At 46.3% G+C, this 14317-nt stretch overlaps 1 protein-coding gene across 2 annotated transcripts in view; it reads right to left on the bottom strand.

Moving 5' to 3' along the window:
* Window positions 1-14317, bottom strand: part of chd1l (chromodomain helicase DNA binding protein 1-like) — a 73441-nt gene that overhangs the window by 52759 nt on the left and 6365 nt on the right. For both annotated transcript variants that reach the window (XM_045687232.2, XM_045687233.2), the window contains exons 4-7: window positions 10457-10568; window positions 8038-8069; window positions 7868-7949; window positions 2564-2726 (exon numbers count right to left, since the gene is read on the bottom strand). In XM_045687232.2, coding sequence (XP_045543188.2) covers window positions 2564-2726; window positions 7868-7949; window positions 8038-8069; window positions 10457-10568 — 389 coding nt within the window. The remainder of the gene's footprint in view (window positions 1-2563; window positions 2727-7867; window positions 7950-8037; window positions 8070-10456; window positions 10569-14317) is intronic.

The raw sequence follows: 14317 nt of genomic DNA, 5'->3' as shown, positions 1-14317 counted from the left end.
TCCACAGGGATGCTGGGAACACGTTGACTCCAATGCTTCCCACAGTTGTGTCAACTTGGCTGGATATCCTTTGAGGTGGTGGGCCATTCTTGATAAACGCGGAAAGTGTTGAGTGTGAAAAACCCCGTAGTGTTACAGTTCTTGACACACAGACCGGTGCGCCTGGCACCTACTACTATACCCTGTTCAATTGGACATACATTTTTACCCTTTGACTTTTTCCTCATTTTTTGACGTTACAGCCTTATTCTAAAATTGATTGAGTTAATTATTTTCCTCATCAATCTACACACAATACCCCATAATGACAAAGTGAAAACAGTCTTAGACATTTTTTACAAATTTAAAACATAAATACCTCATTTACATAAGTATTCAGACCCTTTGCTATGAGACTCGAAATTGAGCTCAGGTGCATCCCGTTTCCATTGATCATCCTTGAGATGTTTCTACAACTTGATTGGAATCCACCTGTGGTAAATTCAATTGATTGGACATGATTTGGAAAGGTACACACTTGTCTATATAAGGTCCCACAGTTGACAGTTCATGTCAGAGCAAAAACCAAGCCATGAGGTCAAAGGAATTGTCCTTAGAGCTCTGAGACAGGATTGTGTCGAGGCACAGATCTGGGGAAGGATACCAAAACATTTCTGCAGCATTGAAGATCCCAAGAACACAGTGGCCTCCATCATTCTTAAATGGATGAAGTTTGGAAGCACCAAGACTTTTCCTAGAGCTGGCCGACCGGCCAAACTGAGCAATCGGAGGAGAAGGGCCATGGTCAGGGAGGTGACCAAGAACCCAATGGTCACTGACAGAGCTCCAGAGCTCCTCTGTGGAGAATCTTCCAGAAGGACAACCATCTCTGCAGTACGCCACCTATCAGGCCTTTATGGTACAGTGGCCAGACGGAAACCACTCCTCAGTAAAAGGCACATGACAGACAGCCTGGAGTTTGCCAAAAGGCAATTAAAGACAAGATTCTGTGGTCTGATGAAACCAAGATTGAACTTTTTGGCGTCTTGTCTGAAGGAAACCTGGCACCATCCCTACGGTGAAGCATGGTGGTGGCAGCATCATGCTGTGGGGATGTTTTTCAGCGGCAGGGACTGAGAGACTAGTCAGGATCGAGAGAAAGATGAACGGAGCATTGTACAGTGAGATCCTTGATGAAAACCTGCTCCAGAGCGCTCAGGACCTTAGACTGGGGTAAAGGTTCACCTTCCAACAGGACAACGACCCTAAGCACACAGCAAAGACAACACAGGAATGGCTTAGGGACAAGTCTCTGAATGTCCTTGAGTGGCCCATCCAGAGCCCGGATTTGAACCCGATCGAACATCTCTTGAGACCTGAAAATAGCTGTGCAGCGACGCTCCCCATCCAACCTGACAGAGCTTGAGAGGATCTGCAGAGAAGAATGGGAGAAACTCCCCAAATAAAGGTGTGCCAAGCTTGTAGCGTCATACCCAAGAATAATCCAGGCTGTAATCACTGCCAAAAGTGTTTAAACAAAGTACTGAGTAAAGGGTCTGAATACTTATGTAAATGTGATTTTTCAGTTTTAGATTTTTTTTATAAATATGCAAAAATGTCTAAAAACCTGTTTTTGCTTTGTCATTATGGGGTATTGTGTGTAGATTGATGAGGGAAAAAATGATTTAATACATTTTAGAAAAAGGCTGTAACGTAACATAATGTGGAAAAGGTCAAGGTGTCTGAATACTTTCCGAATCCATATTTCAATTGTCTCGAAGCTTAAAAATCCTTCTTTAACCTGCCTCCTCCCCTTCATCTACACTGATTGTAGTGGATTTAACAAGTGGACATCAATAAGGGATCATAGCTTTCACCTGGATTCACCTGGTCAGTCTATGTCATGGAAAAAGCAGGTGTTCTAACACTGTACTGCGTGTAAGATATCACATTATCAAAAAGTGTGCTGAGTAAATTGGATAGTCATACTTTAGGCTAATAACTTTTTTTTTTTTATCTACAAAATCACAGGGTAGCCTACTCTACTGACACTGACAAACAATCAATAAAAACGACATTGGTCCATATAATAGGCCTATGAGAAGGGGAGACGCCCATCTGATCTGGAGGAGGTAAATCGTCCAAAAACAAAACTTTCATGGGGCTTCTGACACAACAATGATAGAGTGAATGTGGGCACTTCACCGGGGATATGGCCGATGCTCTCCGTTGGTGCCAATAAGATGGGCTATACTGTTCACTCAACAAAGTTGAGAACTAAAGAATTGATTAGAGTCTATATTCTTGTTTTTAATAGAAATAGTTTGGAAAGCTAATGGCTATGTTTTTCCCGTGGTATTTTCAGCGCGCGCTGCCCAAACTGCAGGCCAATATCGACTGTAGGTTATGCTATTTTGAATGATTGTATTTATTTATGTATAGACAGGAGAAGGCTAATTAGACTATATCATTTTTACCATTTACTTTAGGGGAAGCTTAGCCTCCAGGTGTTGCAATCTCGAGTTGTGTAGGAGTGTCATCCTATCTAGCATGTTATCTCACACACACTCGTGTAGTGTCCTACCTAGAGTCGGTTGTGTCTGGACCTGGTTGTAAGTGTTAGTGAAGTCCTCGGTCTGGTCTATGGGGAAGAGACTGGGCTGGACGAACGACAGGAGGCTGTAAAGCTCCGTCAGGTTGTTCTGGATAGGAGTTCCTGTCAGCAGCACTCTGAAATCCAGAGAGAACTACAAGAGAAACAGTGAAACCGGTGGTAGACCAGGTGACGGCAGGAGAAGGAACGTAGACTGGGTGACGGCAGGAGAAGGAACGTAGACTGGGTGACGGCAGGAGAAGGAACGTAGACTGGGTGACGGTAGGAGAAGGAACGTAGACTGGGAGACGGTAGGAGAAGGAACGTAGACTGGGAGACGGTAGGAGAAGGAACGTAGACTGGGAGACGGTAGGAGAAGGAACGTAGACTGGGAGACGGTAGGAGAAGGAACGTAGACAGAAGGAACGATAGACTGGGTGACGGCAGGAGAAGGAACGTAGACTGGGTGACGGCAGGAGAAGGAACGTAGACTGGGAGACGGTTGGAGAAGGAACGTAGACTGGGAGACGGTAGGAGAAGGAACGTAGACTGGGTGACGGTAGGAGAAGGAACGTAGACTGGGTGACGGTAGGAGAAGGAACGTAGACTGGGAGACGGTAGGAGAAGGAATGTAGACTGGGAGACGGTAGGAGAAGGAACGTAGACTGGGAGACGGTAGGAGAAGGAACGTAGACTGGGTGACGGTAGGAGAAGGAACGTAGACTGGGTGACGGTAGGAGAAGGAACGTAGACTGGGAGACGGTTGGAGAAGGAACGTAGACTGGGTGACGGTAGGAGAAGGAACGTAGACTGGGTGACGGTAGGAGAAGGAACGTAGACTGGGAGACGGTAGGAGAAAGAACGTAGACTGGGTGACGGTAGGAGAAGGAACGTAGACTGGGTGACGGCAGGAGAAGGAACGTAGACTGGGAGACGGTGGGAGAAGGAACGTAGACTGGGTGACGGTAGGAGAAGGAACGTAGACTGGGAGACGGTAGGAGAAGGAACGTAGCCTGAGAGACGGTAGGAGAAGGAACGTAGACTGGGAGACGGCTGGAGAAGGAACGTAGACTGGGAGACGGTAGGAGAAGGAACGTAGACTGGGTGACGGCAGGAGAAGGAACGTAGACTGGGAGACGGCTAGGAGAAGGAACGTAGACTGGGTGACGGTAGGAGAAGGAACGTAGACTGGGAGACGGTAGGAGAAAGAACGTAGACTGGGTGACGGCAGGAGAAGGAACGTAGACTGGGTGACGGCAGGAGAAGGAACGTAGACTGGGTGACGGCAGGAGAAGGAACGTAGACTGGGTGACGGCAGGAGAAGGAACGTAGACTGGGTGACGGCAGGAGAAGGAACGTAGACTGGGTGACGGCAGGAGAAGGAACGTAGACTGGGAGACGGTAGGAGAAGGAACGTAGACTGGGAGACGGTTGGAGAAGGAACGTAGACTGGGTGACGGTAGGAGAAGGAACGTAGACTGGGAGACGGTAGGAGAAGGAACGTAGACTGGGAGACGGTAGGAGAAGGAACGTAGACTGGGAGACGGTAGGAGAAGGAACGTAGACTGGGTGACGGTAGGAGAAGGAACGTAGACTGGGAGACGGTAGGAGAAGGAACGTAGACTGGGAGACGGTAGGAGAAGGAACGTAGACTGGGAGACGGTAGGAGAAGGAACGTAGACTGGGAGACGGTAGGAGAAGGAACGTAGACTGGGAGACGGTAGGAGAAGGAACGTAGACTGGGAGACGGTAGGAGAAGGAACGTAGACTGGGAGACGGTAGGAGAAGGAACGTAGACTGGGAGACGGTTGGAGAAGGAACGTAGACTGGGAGACGGTAGGAGAAGGAACGTAGACTGGGAGACGGTAGGAGAAGGAACGTAGACTGGGAGACGGTAGGAGAAGGAACGTAGACTGGGAGACGGTAGGAGAAGGAACGTAGACTGGGAGACGGTAGGAGAAGGAACGTAGACTGGGAGACGGTTGGAGAAGGAACGTAGACTGGGTGACGGTAGGAGAAGGAACGTAGACTGGGTGACAGTTGGAGAAGGAACGTAGACTGGGAGACGGTAGGAGAAGGAACGTAGACTGGGAGACGGTAGGAGAAGGAACGTAGACTGGGAGACGGTTGGAGAAGGAACGTAGACTGAGAGACGGTAGGAGAAGGAACGTAGACTGGGAGACGGTAGGAGAAGGAACGTAGACTGGGAGACGGTAGGAGAAGGAACGTAGACTGGGAGACGGTTGGAGAAGGAACGTAGACTGGGAGACGGTAGGAGAAGGAACGTAGACTGGGAGACGGTAGGAGAAGGAACGTAGACTGGGAGACGGTAGGAGAAGGAACGTAGACTGGGAGACGGTAGGAGAAGGAACGTAGACTGGGAGACGGTAGGAGAAGGAACGTAGACTGGGAGACGGTAGGAGAAGGAACGTAGACTGGGAGACGGTTGGAGAAGGAACGTAGACTGGGAGACGGTAGGAGAAGGAACGTAGACTGGGAGACGGTAGGAGAAGGAACGTAGACTGGGAGACGGTAGGAGAAGGAACGTAGACTGGGAGACGGTAGGAGAAGGAACGTAGACTGGGAGACGGTAGGAGAAGGAACGTAGACTGGGAGACGGTTGGAGAAGGAACGTAGACTGGGTGACAGTTGGAGAAGGAACGTAGACTGGGTGACGGTAGGAGAAGGAACGTAGACTGGGTGACAGTTGGAGAAGGAACGTAGACTGGGAGACGGTAGGAGAAGGAACGTAGACTGGGAGACGGTAGGAGAAGGAACGTAGACTGGGAGACGGTTGGAGAAGGAACGTAGACTGAGAGACGGTAGGAGAAGGAACGTAGACTGGGAGACGGTTGGAGAAGGAACGTAGACTGGGAGACGGTAGGAGAAGGAACGTAGACTGGGTGACGGTAGGAGAAAGAACGTAGACTGGGAGACGGTAGGAGAAGGAACGTAGACTGGGAGACGGTAGGAGAAGGAACGTAGACTGGGAGACGGTAGGAGAAGGAACGTAGACTGGGAGACGGTAGGAGAAGGAACGTAGACTGGGAGACGGTAGGAGAAAGAACGTAGACTGGGTGACGGTAGGAGAAGGAACGTAGACTGGGTGACGGTAGGAGAAGGAACGTAGACTGGGAGACGGTAGGAGAAGGAACGTAGACTGAGAGACGGTAGGAGAAGGAACGTAGACTGGGAGACGGTTGGAGAAGGAACGTAGACTGGGAGACGGTAGGAGAAGGAACGTAGACTGGGAGACGGTAGGAGAAGGAACGTAGACTGGGAGACGGTAGGAGAAGGAACGTAGACTGGGTGACGGTAGGAGAAAGAACGTAGACTGGGTGACAGTTGGAGAAAGAACGTAGACTGGGTGACAGTTGGAGAAGGAACGTAGACTGGGTGACGGTAGGAGAAAGAACGTAGACTGGGTGACAGTTGGAGAAGGAACGTAGACTGGGTGACAGTTGGAGAAGGAACGTAGACTGGGTGACGGTAGGAGAAAGAACGTAGACTGGGTGACGGCAGGAGAAGGAACGTAGACTGGGAGACGGTAGGAGAAGGAACGTAGACTGGGAGACAGTTGGAGAAGGAACGTAGACTGGGAGACGGTAGGAGAAGGAACGTAGACTGGGAGACGGTAGGAGAAGGAACGTAGACTGGGTGACAGTTGGAGAAGGAACGTAGACTGGGAGACGGTAGGAGAAAGAACGTAGACTGGGAGACGGTAGGAGAAGGAACGTAGACTGGGTGACGGCAGGAGAAGGAACGTAGACTGGGTGACGGTAGGAGAAGGAACGTAGACTGGGTGACGGCAGGAGAAGGAACGTAGACTGGGAGACGGTAGGAGAAGGAACGTAGACTGGGAGACGGTAGGAGAAGGAACGTAGACTGGGTGACGGTAGAAGGAACGTAGACTGGGAGACGGTTGGAGAAGGAACGTAGACTGGGTGACGGTAGGAGAAAGAACGTAGACTGGGTGACGGTAGGAGAAGGGACGTAGACTGGGTGACGGTTGGAGAAGCAGCAGTAGCAGCAGTAGCAGCAGCAGTAGTAGTAGTAGTAGCAGCAGCGGTAGTAGTAGTAGTAGCAGCAGTAGTAGTAGTAGCAGTATCAGTAGTAGTAGTAGTAGTAGTAGCAGTAGCAGTAGCAGTAGTAGCAGCAGTAATAGCAGCAGTAGTGGTAGCAGTAGTAGTAGGAGCAGTAGCAGTATCAAAAGTAGTAGCAGTATCAAAAGTAGTAGTAGTAGTAGTAGTAGTAGGCGTAGCAGTAGTAGCAGCAGTAGTAGCAGTGGCAGCAGTAGCAGCAGTAGTAGCAGCAGTAGCAGTAGTTGGAGCAGTAGTAGTAGTAGCAGCAGTAGTAGCAGTGGCAGCAGTAGTAGAAGCAGTATCAGTAGCAGCAGTATCAGTAGTAGTTGTAGCAGCAGCAGTAGTAGTAGTTGTAGCAGCAGCAGTAGTAGTAGTAGTAGTAGCAGTATCAGTAGTAGTAGTAGTAGTAGCAGTAGCAGTAGTAGCAGCAGTAGTAGCAGCAGTAGTGGTAGCAGTAGTAGTAGCAGCAGTAGCAGTATCAAAAGTAGTAGCAGTATCAAAAGTAGTAGCAGTAGCAGTATCAGTAGTAGTAGTAGTAGGAGTAGCAGTAGTAGCAGCAGTAGTAGCAGTGGCAGCAGTGGCAGCAGTAGTAGCAGTGGCAGCAGTAGTAGCAGTGGCAGCAGTAGTAGCAGTGGCAGCAGTAGTAGCAGTGGCAGCAGTAGTAGTAGAGTAGTAGTAGTAGTAGTAGTAGTAGTAGTAGTAGTAGTAGTAGTAGTAGGAGGGGGGGGCAGCGTAGCAGGGGGCAGTAGCAGCAGTAGGGCGTAGCGCGTAGTAGTAGTAGTAGTAGTAGTAGCAGCAGTAGTATCAGCAGTAGCAGTAGTATCAGCAGTAGCAGTAGCAGTAGTAGTATCAGTAGTATCAGTAGTAGCAGTAGTATCAGCAGTAGCAGTAGCAGTAGTAGTAGCAGCAGTAGTAGCAGCAGTAGTAGTAGCAGCAGTAGTATCAGCAGTAGCAGTAGTAGTATCAGCAGTAGTAGTAATAGCAGCAGTAGTATCAGCAGTAGCAGTAGTAGTAGTTGTAGTAGTAGTAGTAGCAGTAGTATCAGTAGTAGGTGTAGCAGGTGTAGCAGTAGTAGTATCAGCAGTAGTAGCAGTAGTAGTAGATGTAGTAGGTGTAGCAGTAGTAGCAGTAGTAGTAGTAGTAGCAGCAGTAGTATCAGCAGTAGCAGTAGCAGTAGTAGTAGTAGTAGTGGTAGTAGTAGTAGTAGTCATACCTCCATCAGGATTTTGTGCAACAGGGAGTTTTGGTTCTTCAATCTGTGAGCCTCATCAACTACCAAGATTTTCCACTTCCTCCTGCAGAACAGAGACGAGTTAGTTCTGGATGCTTGACTGACTGTGGTTTGAAATGCTGACAGTAGTGGAATAGTGATTGCAGACTCACCTTTTCAGGAATGAGGCATCTTTGATACAGAGCTGACGATGAGAGAAATTAGAAAACATGTTCAGTGTTGAGAATGTCAATAATGGATAACATAGGGAAAAGTGTATCGACTTGCTACAGAGTTTAGACAGCATTTCCAATCAATTATCATCACCTCATATGTAGTTAGCAGAACATGGTAGTGTGTTGTACCTCATATGTAGTTAGCAGAACATGGTAGTGTGTTGTACCTCATATGTAGTTAGCAGAACACGGTAGTGTGTTGTTGTACCTCATATGTAGTTAGCAGAACACGGTAGTGTGTTGTACCTCATATGTAGTTAGAAGGACATGGTAGTGTGTCGTACCTCATATGTAGTTAGCAGAACATGGTAGTGTGTTGTACCTCATATGTAGTTAGCAGAACACGGTAGTGTGTTGTTGTACCTCATATGTAGTTAGCAGAACACGGTAGTGTGTTGTACCTCATATGTAGTTAGAAGGACATGGTAGTGTGTCGTACCTCATATGTAGTTAGCAGAACATGGTAGTGTGTTGTACCTCATATGTAGTTAGCAGAACACGGTAGTGTGTTGTTGTACCTCATATGTAGTTAGCAGAACATGGTAGTGTGTTGTTGTACCTCATATGTAGTTAGCAGAACATGGTAGTGTGTTGTTGTACCTCATATGTAGTTAGCAGGACATGGTAGTGTGTTGTACCTCATATGTAGTTAGCAGAACACAGTAGTGTGTTGTACCTCATATGTAGTTAGCAGAACATGGTGTGTGTTGTACCTCATATGTAGTTAGCAGAACATGGTGTGTGTTGTACTTCATATGTAGTTAGCAGAACATGGTAGTGTGTTGTTGTACCTCATATGTAGTTAGCAGAACATGGTAGTGTGTTGTTGTACCTCATATGTAGTTAGCAGAACACGGTAGTGTGTTGTACCTCATATGTAGTTAGAAGGACATGGTAGTGTGTCGTACCTCATATGTAGTTAGCAGAACATGGTAGTGTGTTGTACCTCATATGTAGTTAGCAGAACACGGTAGTGTGTTGTTGTACCTCATATGTAGTTAGCAGAACATGGTAGTGTGTTGTTGTACCTCATATGTAGTTAGCAGAACATGGTAGTGTGTTGTACCTCATATGTAGTTAGCAGGACATGGTAGTGTGTTGTTGTACCTCATATGTAGTTAGCAGAACATGGTAGTGTGTTGTACCTCATATGTAGATAGCAGAACATGGTGTGTGTTGTACCTCATATGTAGTTAGCAGAACATGGTGTGTGTTGTACCTCATATGTAGTTAGCAGAACATGGTAGTGTGTTGTACCTCATATGTAGTTAGCAGAACATGGTAGTGTGTTGTACCTCATATGTAGTTAGCAGGACATGGTAGTGTGTTGTTGTACCTCATATGTAGTTAGCAGAACATGGTAGTGTGTTGTTGTACCTCATATGTAGTTAGCAGAACATGGTAGTGTGTTGTACCTCATATGTAGTTAGCAGAACACGGTAGTCTGTTGTTGTACCTCATATGTAGTTAGCAGAACATGGTAGTGTGTTGTTGTACCTCATATGTAGTTAGCAGAACATGGTAGTGTGTTGTACCTCATATGTAGTTAGCAGAACATGGTAGTGTGTTGTACCTCATATGTAGTTAGCAGAACACGGTAGTCTGTTGTTGTACCTCATATGTAGTTAGCAGAACATGGTAGTGTGTTGTTGTACCTCATATGTAGTTAGCAGAACATGGTAGTGTGTTGTTGTACCTCATATGTAGTTAGCAGAACACGGTAGTGTGTTGTTGTACTTCATATGTAGTTAGCAGAACATGGTAGTGTGTTGTACCTCATATGTAGTTAGCAAAACATGGTAGTGTGTTGTACCTCATATGGAGTTAGCAGAACACGGTAGTGTGTTGTTGTACCTCATATGTAGTTAGCAGAACACGGTAGTGTGTTGTTGTACCTCATATGTAGTTAGCAGAACATGGTAATGTGTTGTACCTCATATGTAGTTAGCAGAACATGGTAGTGTGTTGTACCTCATATGTAGTTAGCAGAACATGGTAGTGTGTTGTTGTACCTCATATGTAGTTAGCAGGACATGGTAGTGTGTTGTACCTCATATGTAGTTAGCAGAACACAGTAGTGTGTTCTACCTCATATGTAGTTAGCAGAACATGGTGTGTGTTGTACCTCATATGTAGTTAGCAGAACATGGTAGTGTGTTGTTGTACCTCATATGTAGTTAGCAAAACATGGTAGTGTGTTGTACCTCATATGTAGTTAGCAGAACATGGTAGTGTGTTGTACCTCATACGTAGTTAGCAGAACATGGTAGTGTGTTGTACCTCATATGTAGTTAGCAAAACATGGTAGTGTGTTGTACCACATATGTAGTTAGCAGAACATGGTAGTGTGTTGTACCTCATATGTAGTTAGCAAAACATGGTAGTGCGTGTTGTTCATGTCCCTTTGCAGCTCTGCTCTCTTGTCTTTGTCTCCAGAGTAACACAGCACCTTGAGACAGGGGGATAAGCTGGGAAGACAACAGACAGTAACAAACCAGGACAGCAGGTCTAGCTCTCTGCACTCATTCTGCATTAGCGGGACATTCGTGTTTTGCTTTCCATAACAACACGTACAGACTAAAATGTCTGAACTCTCACGATTAGACCAATAGTGAGGAGGCAATGTATCCACAACGTGGAGAGTGAGAGTCTCTCTGCCTGGTGGTTAAATGAAACCATGGTAAGAACAGGAAACAGTTGCATTGTCGGAGAAAAGTGTACAGTACATTATGTAGCATGGCACCAAGTCATTACCTAGCATGGCACCAAGTCATTACCTAGCATGGCACCAAGTCATTACCTAGCATGGCACCAAGTCATTACCTAGCATGGCACCAAGTCATTACATAGCGTGACACCAAGTCATTACATAGCGTGACACCAAGTCATTACGTAACATGACACCAAGTCATTACGTAGCATGACACCAAGTCATTACGTAACGTGACACCAAGTCATTACGTAACGTGACACCAAGTCATTACATAGCGTGACACCAAGTCATTTACGTAACATGACACCAAGTCATTTACGTAACATGACACCAAGTCATTTACGTAACGTGACACCAAGTCATTTACGTAACATGACACCAAGTCATTTACGTAACATGACACCAAGTCATTTACGTAACGTGACACCAAGTCATTTACGTAACGTGACACCAAGTCATTTACGTAACGTGACACCAAGTCATTTACGTAACGTGACACCAAGTCATTACGTAGCGTGACACCAAGTCATTACGTAGCGTGACACCAAGTCATTACGTAGCGTGACACCAAGTCATTACGTAGCATGACACCAAGTCATTACGTAGCGTGACACCAAGTCATTACGTAGCGTGACACCAAGTCATTACGTAGCGTGACACCAAGTCATTACGTAGCATGACACCAAGTCATTACGTAGCATGACACCAAGTCATTGATGAACATGACACCAAGTCATTACGTAGCGTGACACCAAGTCATTACGTAGCGTGACACCAAGTCATTACGTAGCGTGACACCAAGTCATTACGTAGCGTGACACCAAGTCATTACGTAGCGTGACACCAAGTCATTACGTAGCATGACACCAAGTCATTGTGGAACATGACACCCAGTCATTGTGGAACATGACACCAAGTCATTACGTGGAGCATGACACCAAGTCATTACGTAGCATGACACCAAGTCATTACGTAGCATGACACCAAGTCATTACGTAGCATGACACCAAGTCATTACGTAGCATGACACCAAGTCATTACGTAGCATGACACCAAGTCATTACGTAGCATGACACCAAGTCATTACGTAGCATGACACCAAGTCATTACGTAACATGACACCAAGTCATTACGTAACATGACACCAAGTCATTGTGGAACATGACACCAAGTCATTACGTAGCATGACACCAAGTCATTACGTAGCATGGCACCAAGTCATTATGTAGCATGGCACCAAGTCATTATGTAGCATGGCACCAAGTCATTATGTAGCATGGCACCAAGTCATTACCTAGCATGGCACCAAGTCATTACCTAGCATGGCACCAAGTCATTACAGCTAGCGTGACACCAAGTCATTACAGTAGCGATGACACCAAGTCATTTACGTAGACGTGACACCAAGTCATTTACGTAACGTGACACCAAGTCATTACGTAGCACGTGACACCAAGTCATTACAGTAGCAGTGACACCAAGTCATTGTACGGAACAGTGACACCAAGTCATTACGTAGCGTGACACCAAGTCATTACGTAACGTGACACCAAGTCATTACGTAACATGACACCAAGTCATTACGTAGCGTGACACCAAGTCATTACGTAGCGTGACACCAAGTCATTACGTAGCGTGACACCAAGTCATTACGTAGCGTGACACCAAGTCATTACGTAGCGTGACACCAAGTCATTACGTAGCGTGACACCAAGTCATTACGTAGCATGACACCAAGTCATTACGTAGCATGACACCAAGTCATTGCGGAACGTGACACCAAGTCATTACGTAGCGTGACACCAAGTCATTACGTAGCATGACACCAAGTCATTACGTAACATGACACCAAGTCATTACGTAACATGACACCAAGTCATTACGTAAGCATGACACCAAGTCATTACGTAGCAGTGACACCAAGTCATTACGTAGCATGACACCAAGTCATTACGTAACATGACACCAAGTCATTACGTAGCATGACACCAAGTCATTACGTAGCATGACACCAAGTCATTACGTAGCATGACACCAAGTCATTACGTAGCATGACACCAAGTCATTACGTAACATGACACCAAGTCATTACTGTAACATGACACCAAGTCATTACGTAGCATGACACCAAGTCATTACGTAGCATGACACCAAGTCATTACGTAGCATGACACCAAGTCATTACGTAGCATGACACCAAGTCATTACGTAACATGACACCAAGTCATTACGTAGCATGACACCAAGTCATTACGTAGCATGACACCAAGTCATTACGTAGCATGACACCAAGTCATTACGTAGCATGACACCAAGTCATTACGTAGCATGACACCAAGTCATTACGTAGCATGACACCAAGTCATTACGTAGCATGACACCAAGTCATTACGTAGCATGACACCAAGTCATTACGTAGCATGACACCAAGTCATTACGTAGCATGACACCAAGTCATTACGTAGCATGACACCAAGTCATTACGTAACGTGACACCAAGTCATTACATAGCGTGACACCAAGTCATTACGTAGCGTGACACCAAGTCATTACAGAGCGTGACACCAAGTCATTACATAGCGTGACACCAAGTCATTACGTAACGTGACACCAAGTCATTACGTAACGTGACACCAAGTCATTACGTAACGTGACACCAAGTCATTACGTAACGTGACACCAAGTCATTACATAGCGTGACACCAAGTCATTTACGTAACATGACACCAAGTCATTTACGTAACATGACACAAAGTCATTTACGTAACGTGACAACAAGTCATTTACGTAACGTGACACCAAGTCATTACGTAGCGTGACACCAAGTCATTACGTAGCGTGACACCAAGTCATTACGTAGCGTGACACCAAGTCATTACGTAGCGTGACACCAAGTCATTACGTAGCGTGACACCAAGTAATTACGTAGCGTGACACCAAGTAATTACGTAGCGTGACACCAAGTCATTACGTAGCGTGACACCAAGTCATTACAGAGCGTGACACCAAGTCATTACGTAGCGTGACACCAAGTCATTACGTAGCGTGACACCAAGTCATTACGTAGCATGACACCAAGTCATTACGTAGCATGACACCAAGTCATTGCGGAACGTGACACCAAGTCATTACGTAGCGTGACACCAAGTCATTACGTAGCATGACACCAAGTCATTGTGGAACATGACACCAAGTCATTGCGGAACGTGACACCAAGTCATTACGTAGCGTGACACCAAGTCATTACGTAGCATGACACCAAGTCATTGTGGAACATGACACCAAGTCATTGTGGAACATGATACCAAGTCATTACGTAGCATGACACCAAGTCATTACGTAACATGACACCAAGTCATTACGTAGCATGACACCAAGTCATTACGTAGCATGACACCAAGTCATTACGTAGCATGACACCAAGTCATTACGTAGCGTGACACCAAGTCATTACGCAGCATGACACCAAGTCATTGTGGAACATGACACCAAGTCATTACGTAG

Source organism: Salmo salar, chromosome 10 (genome assembly GCF_965601325.2).
Source record: "Salmo salar chromosome 10, fSalSal1, whole genome shotgun sequence".
Classification (NCBI taxonomy): Eukaryota; Metazoa; Chordata; class Actinopteri; order Salmoniformes; family Salmonidae; genus Salmo; species Salmo salar.
This window is presented reverse-complemented; position numbering and strand designations above follow the sequence as displayed.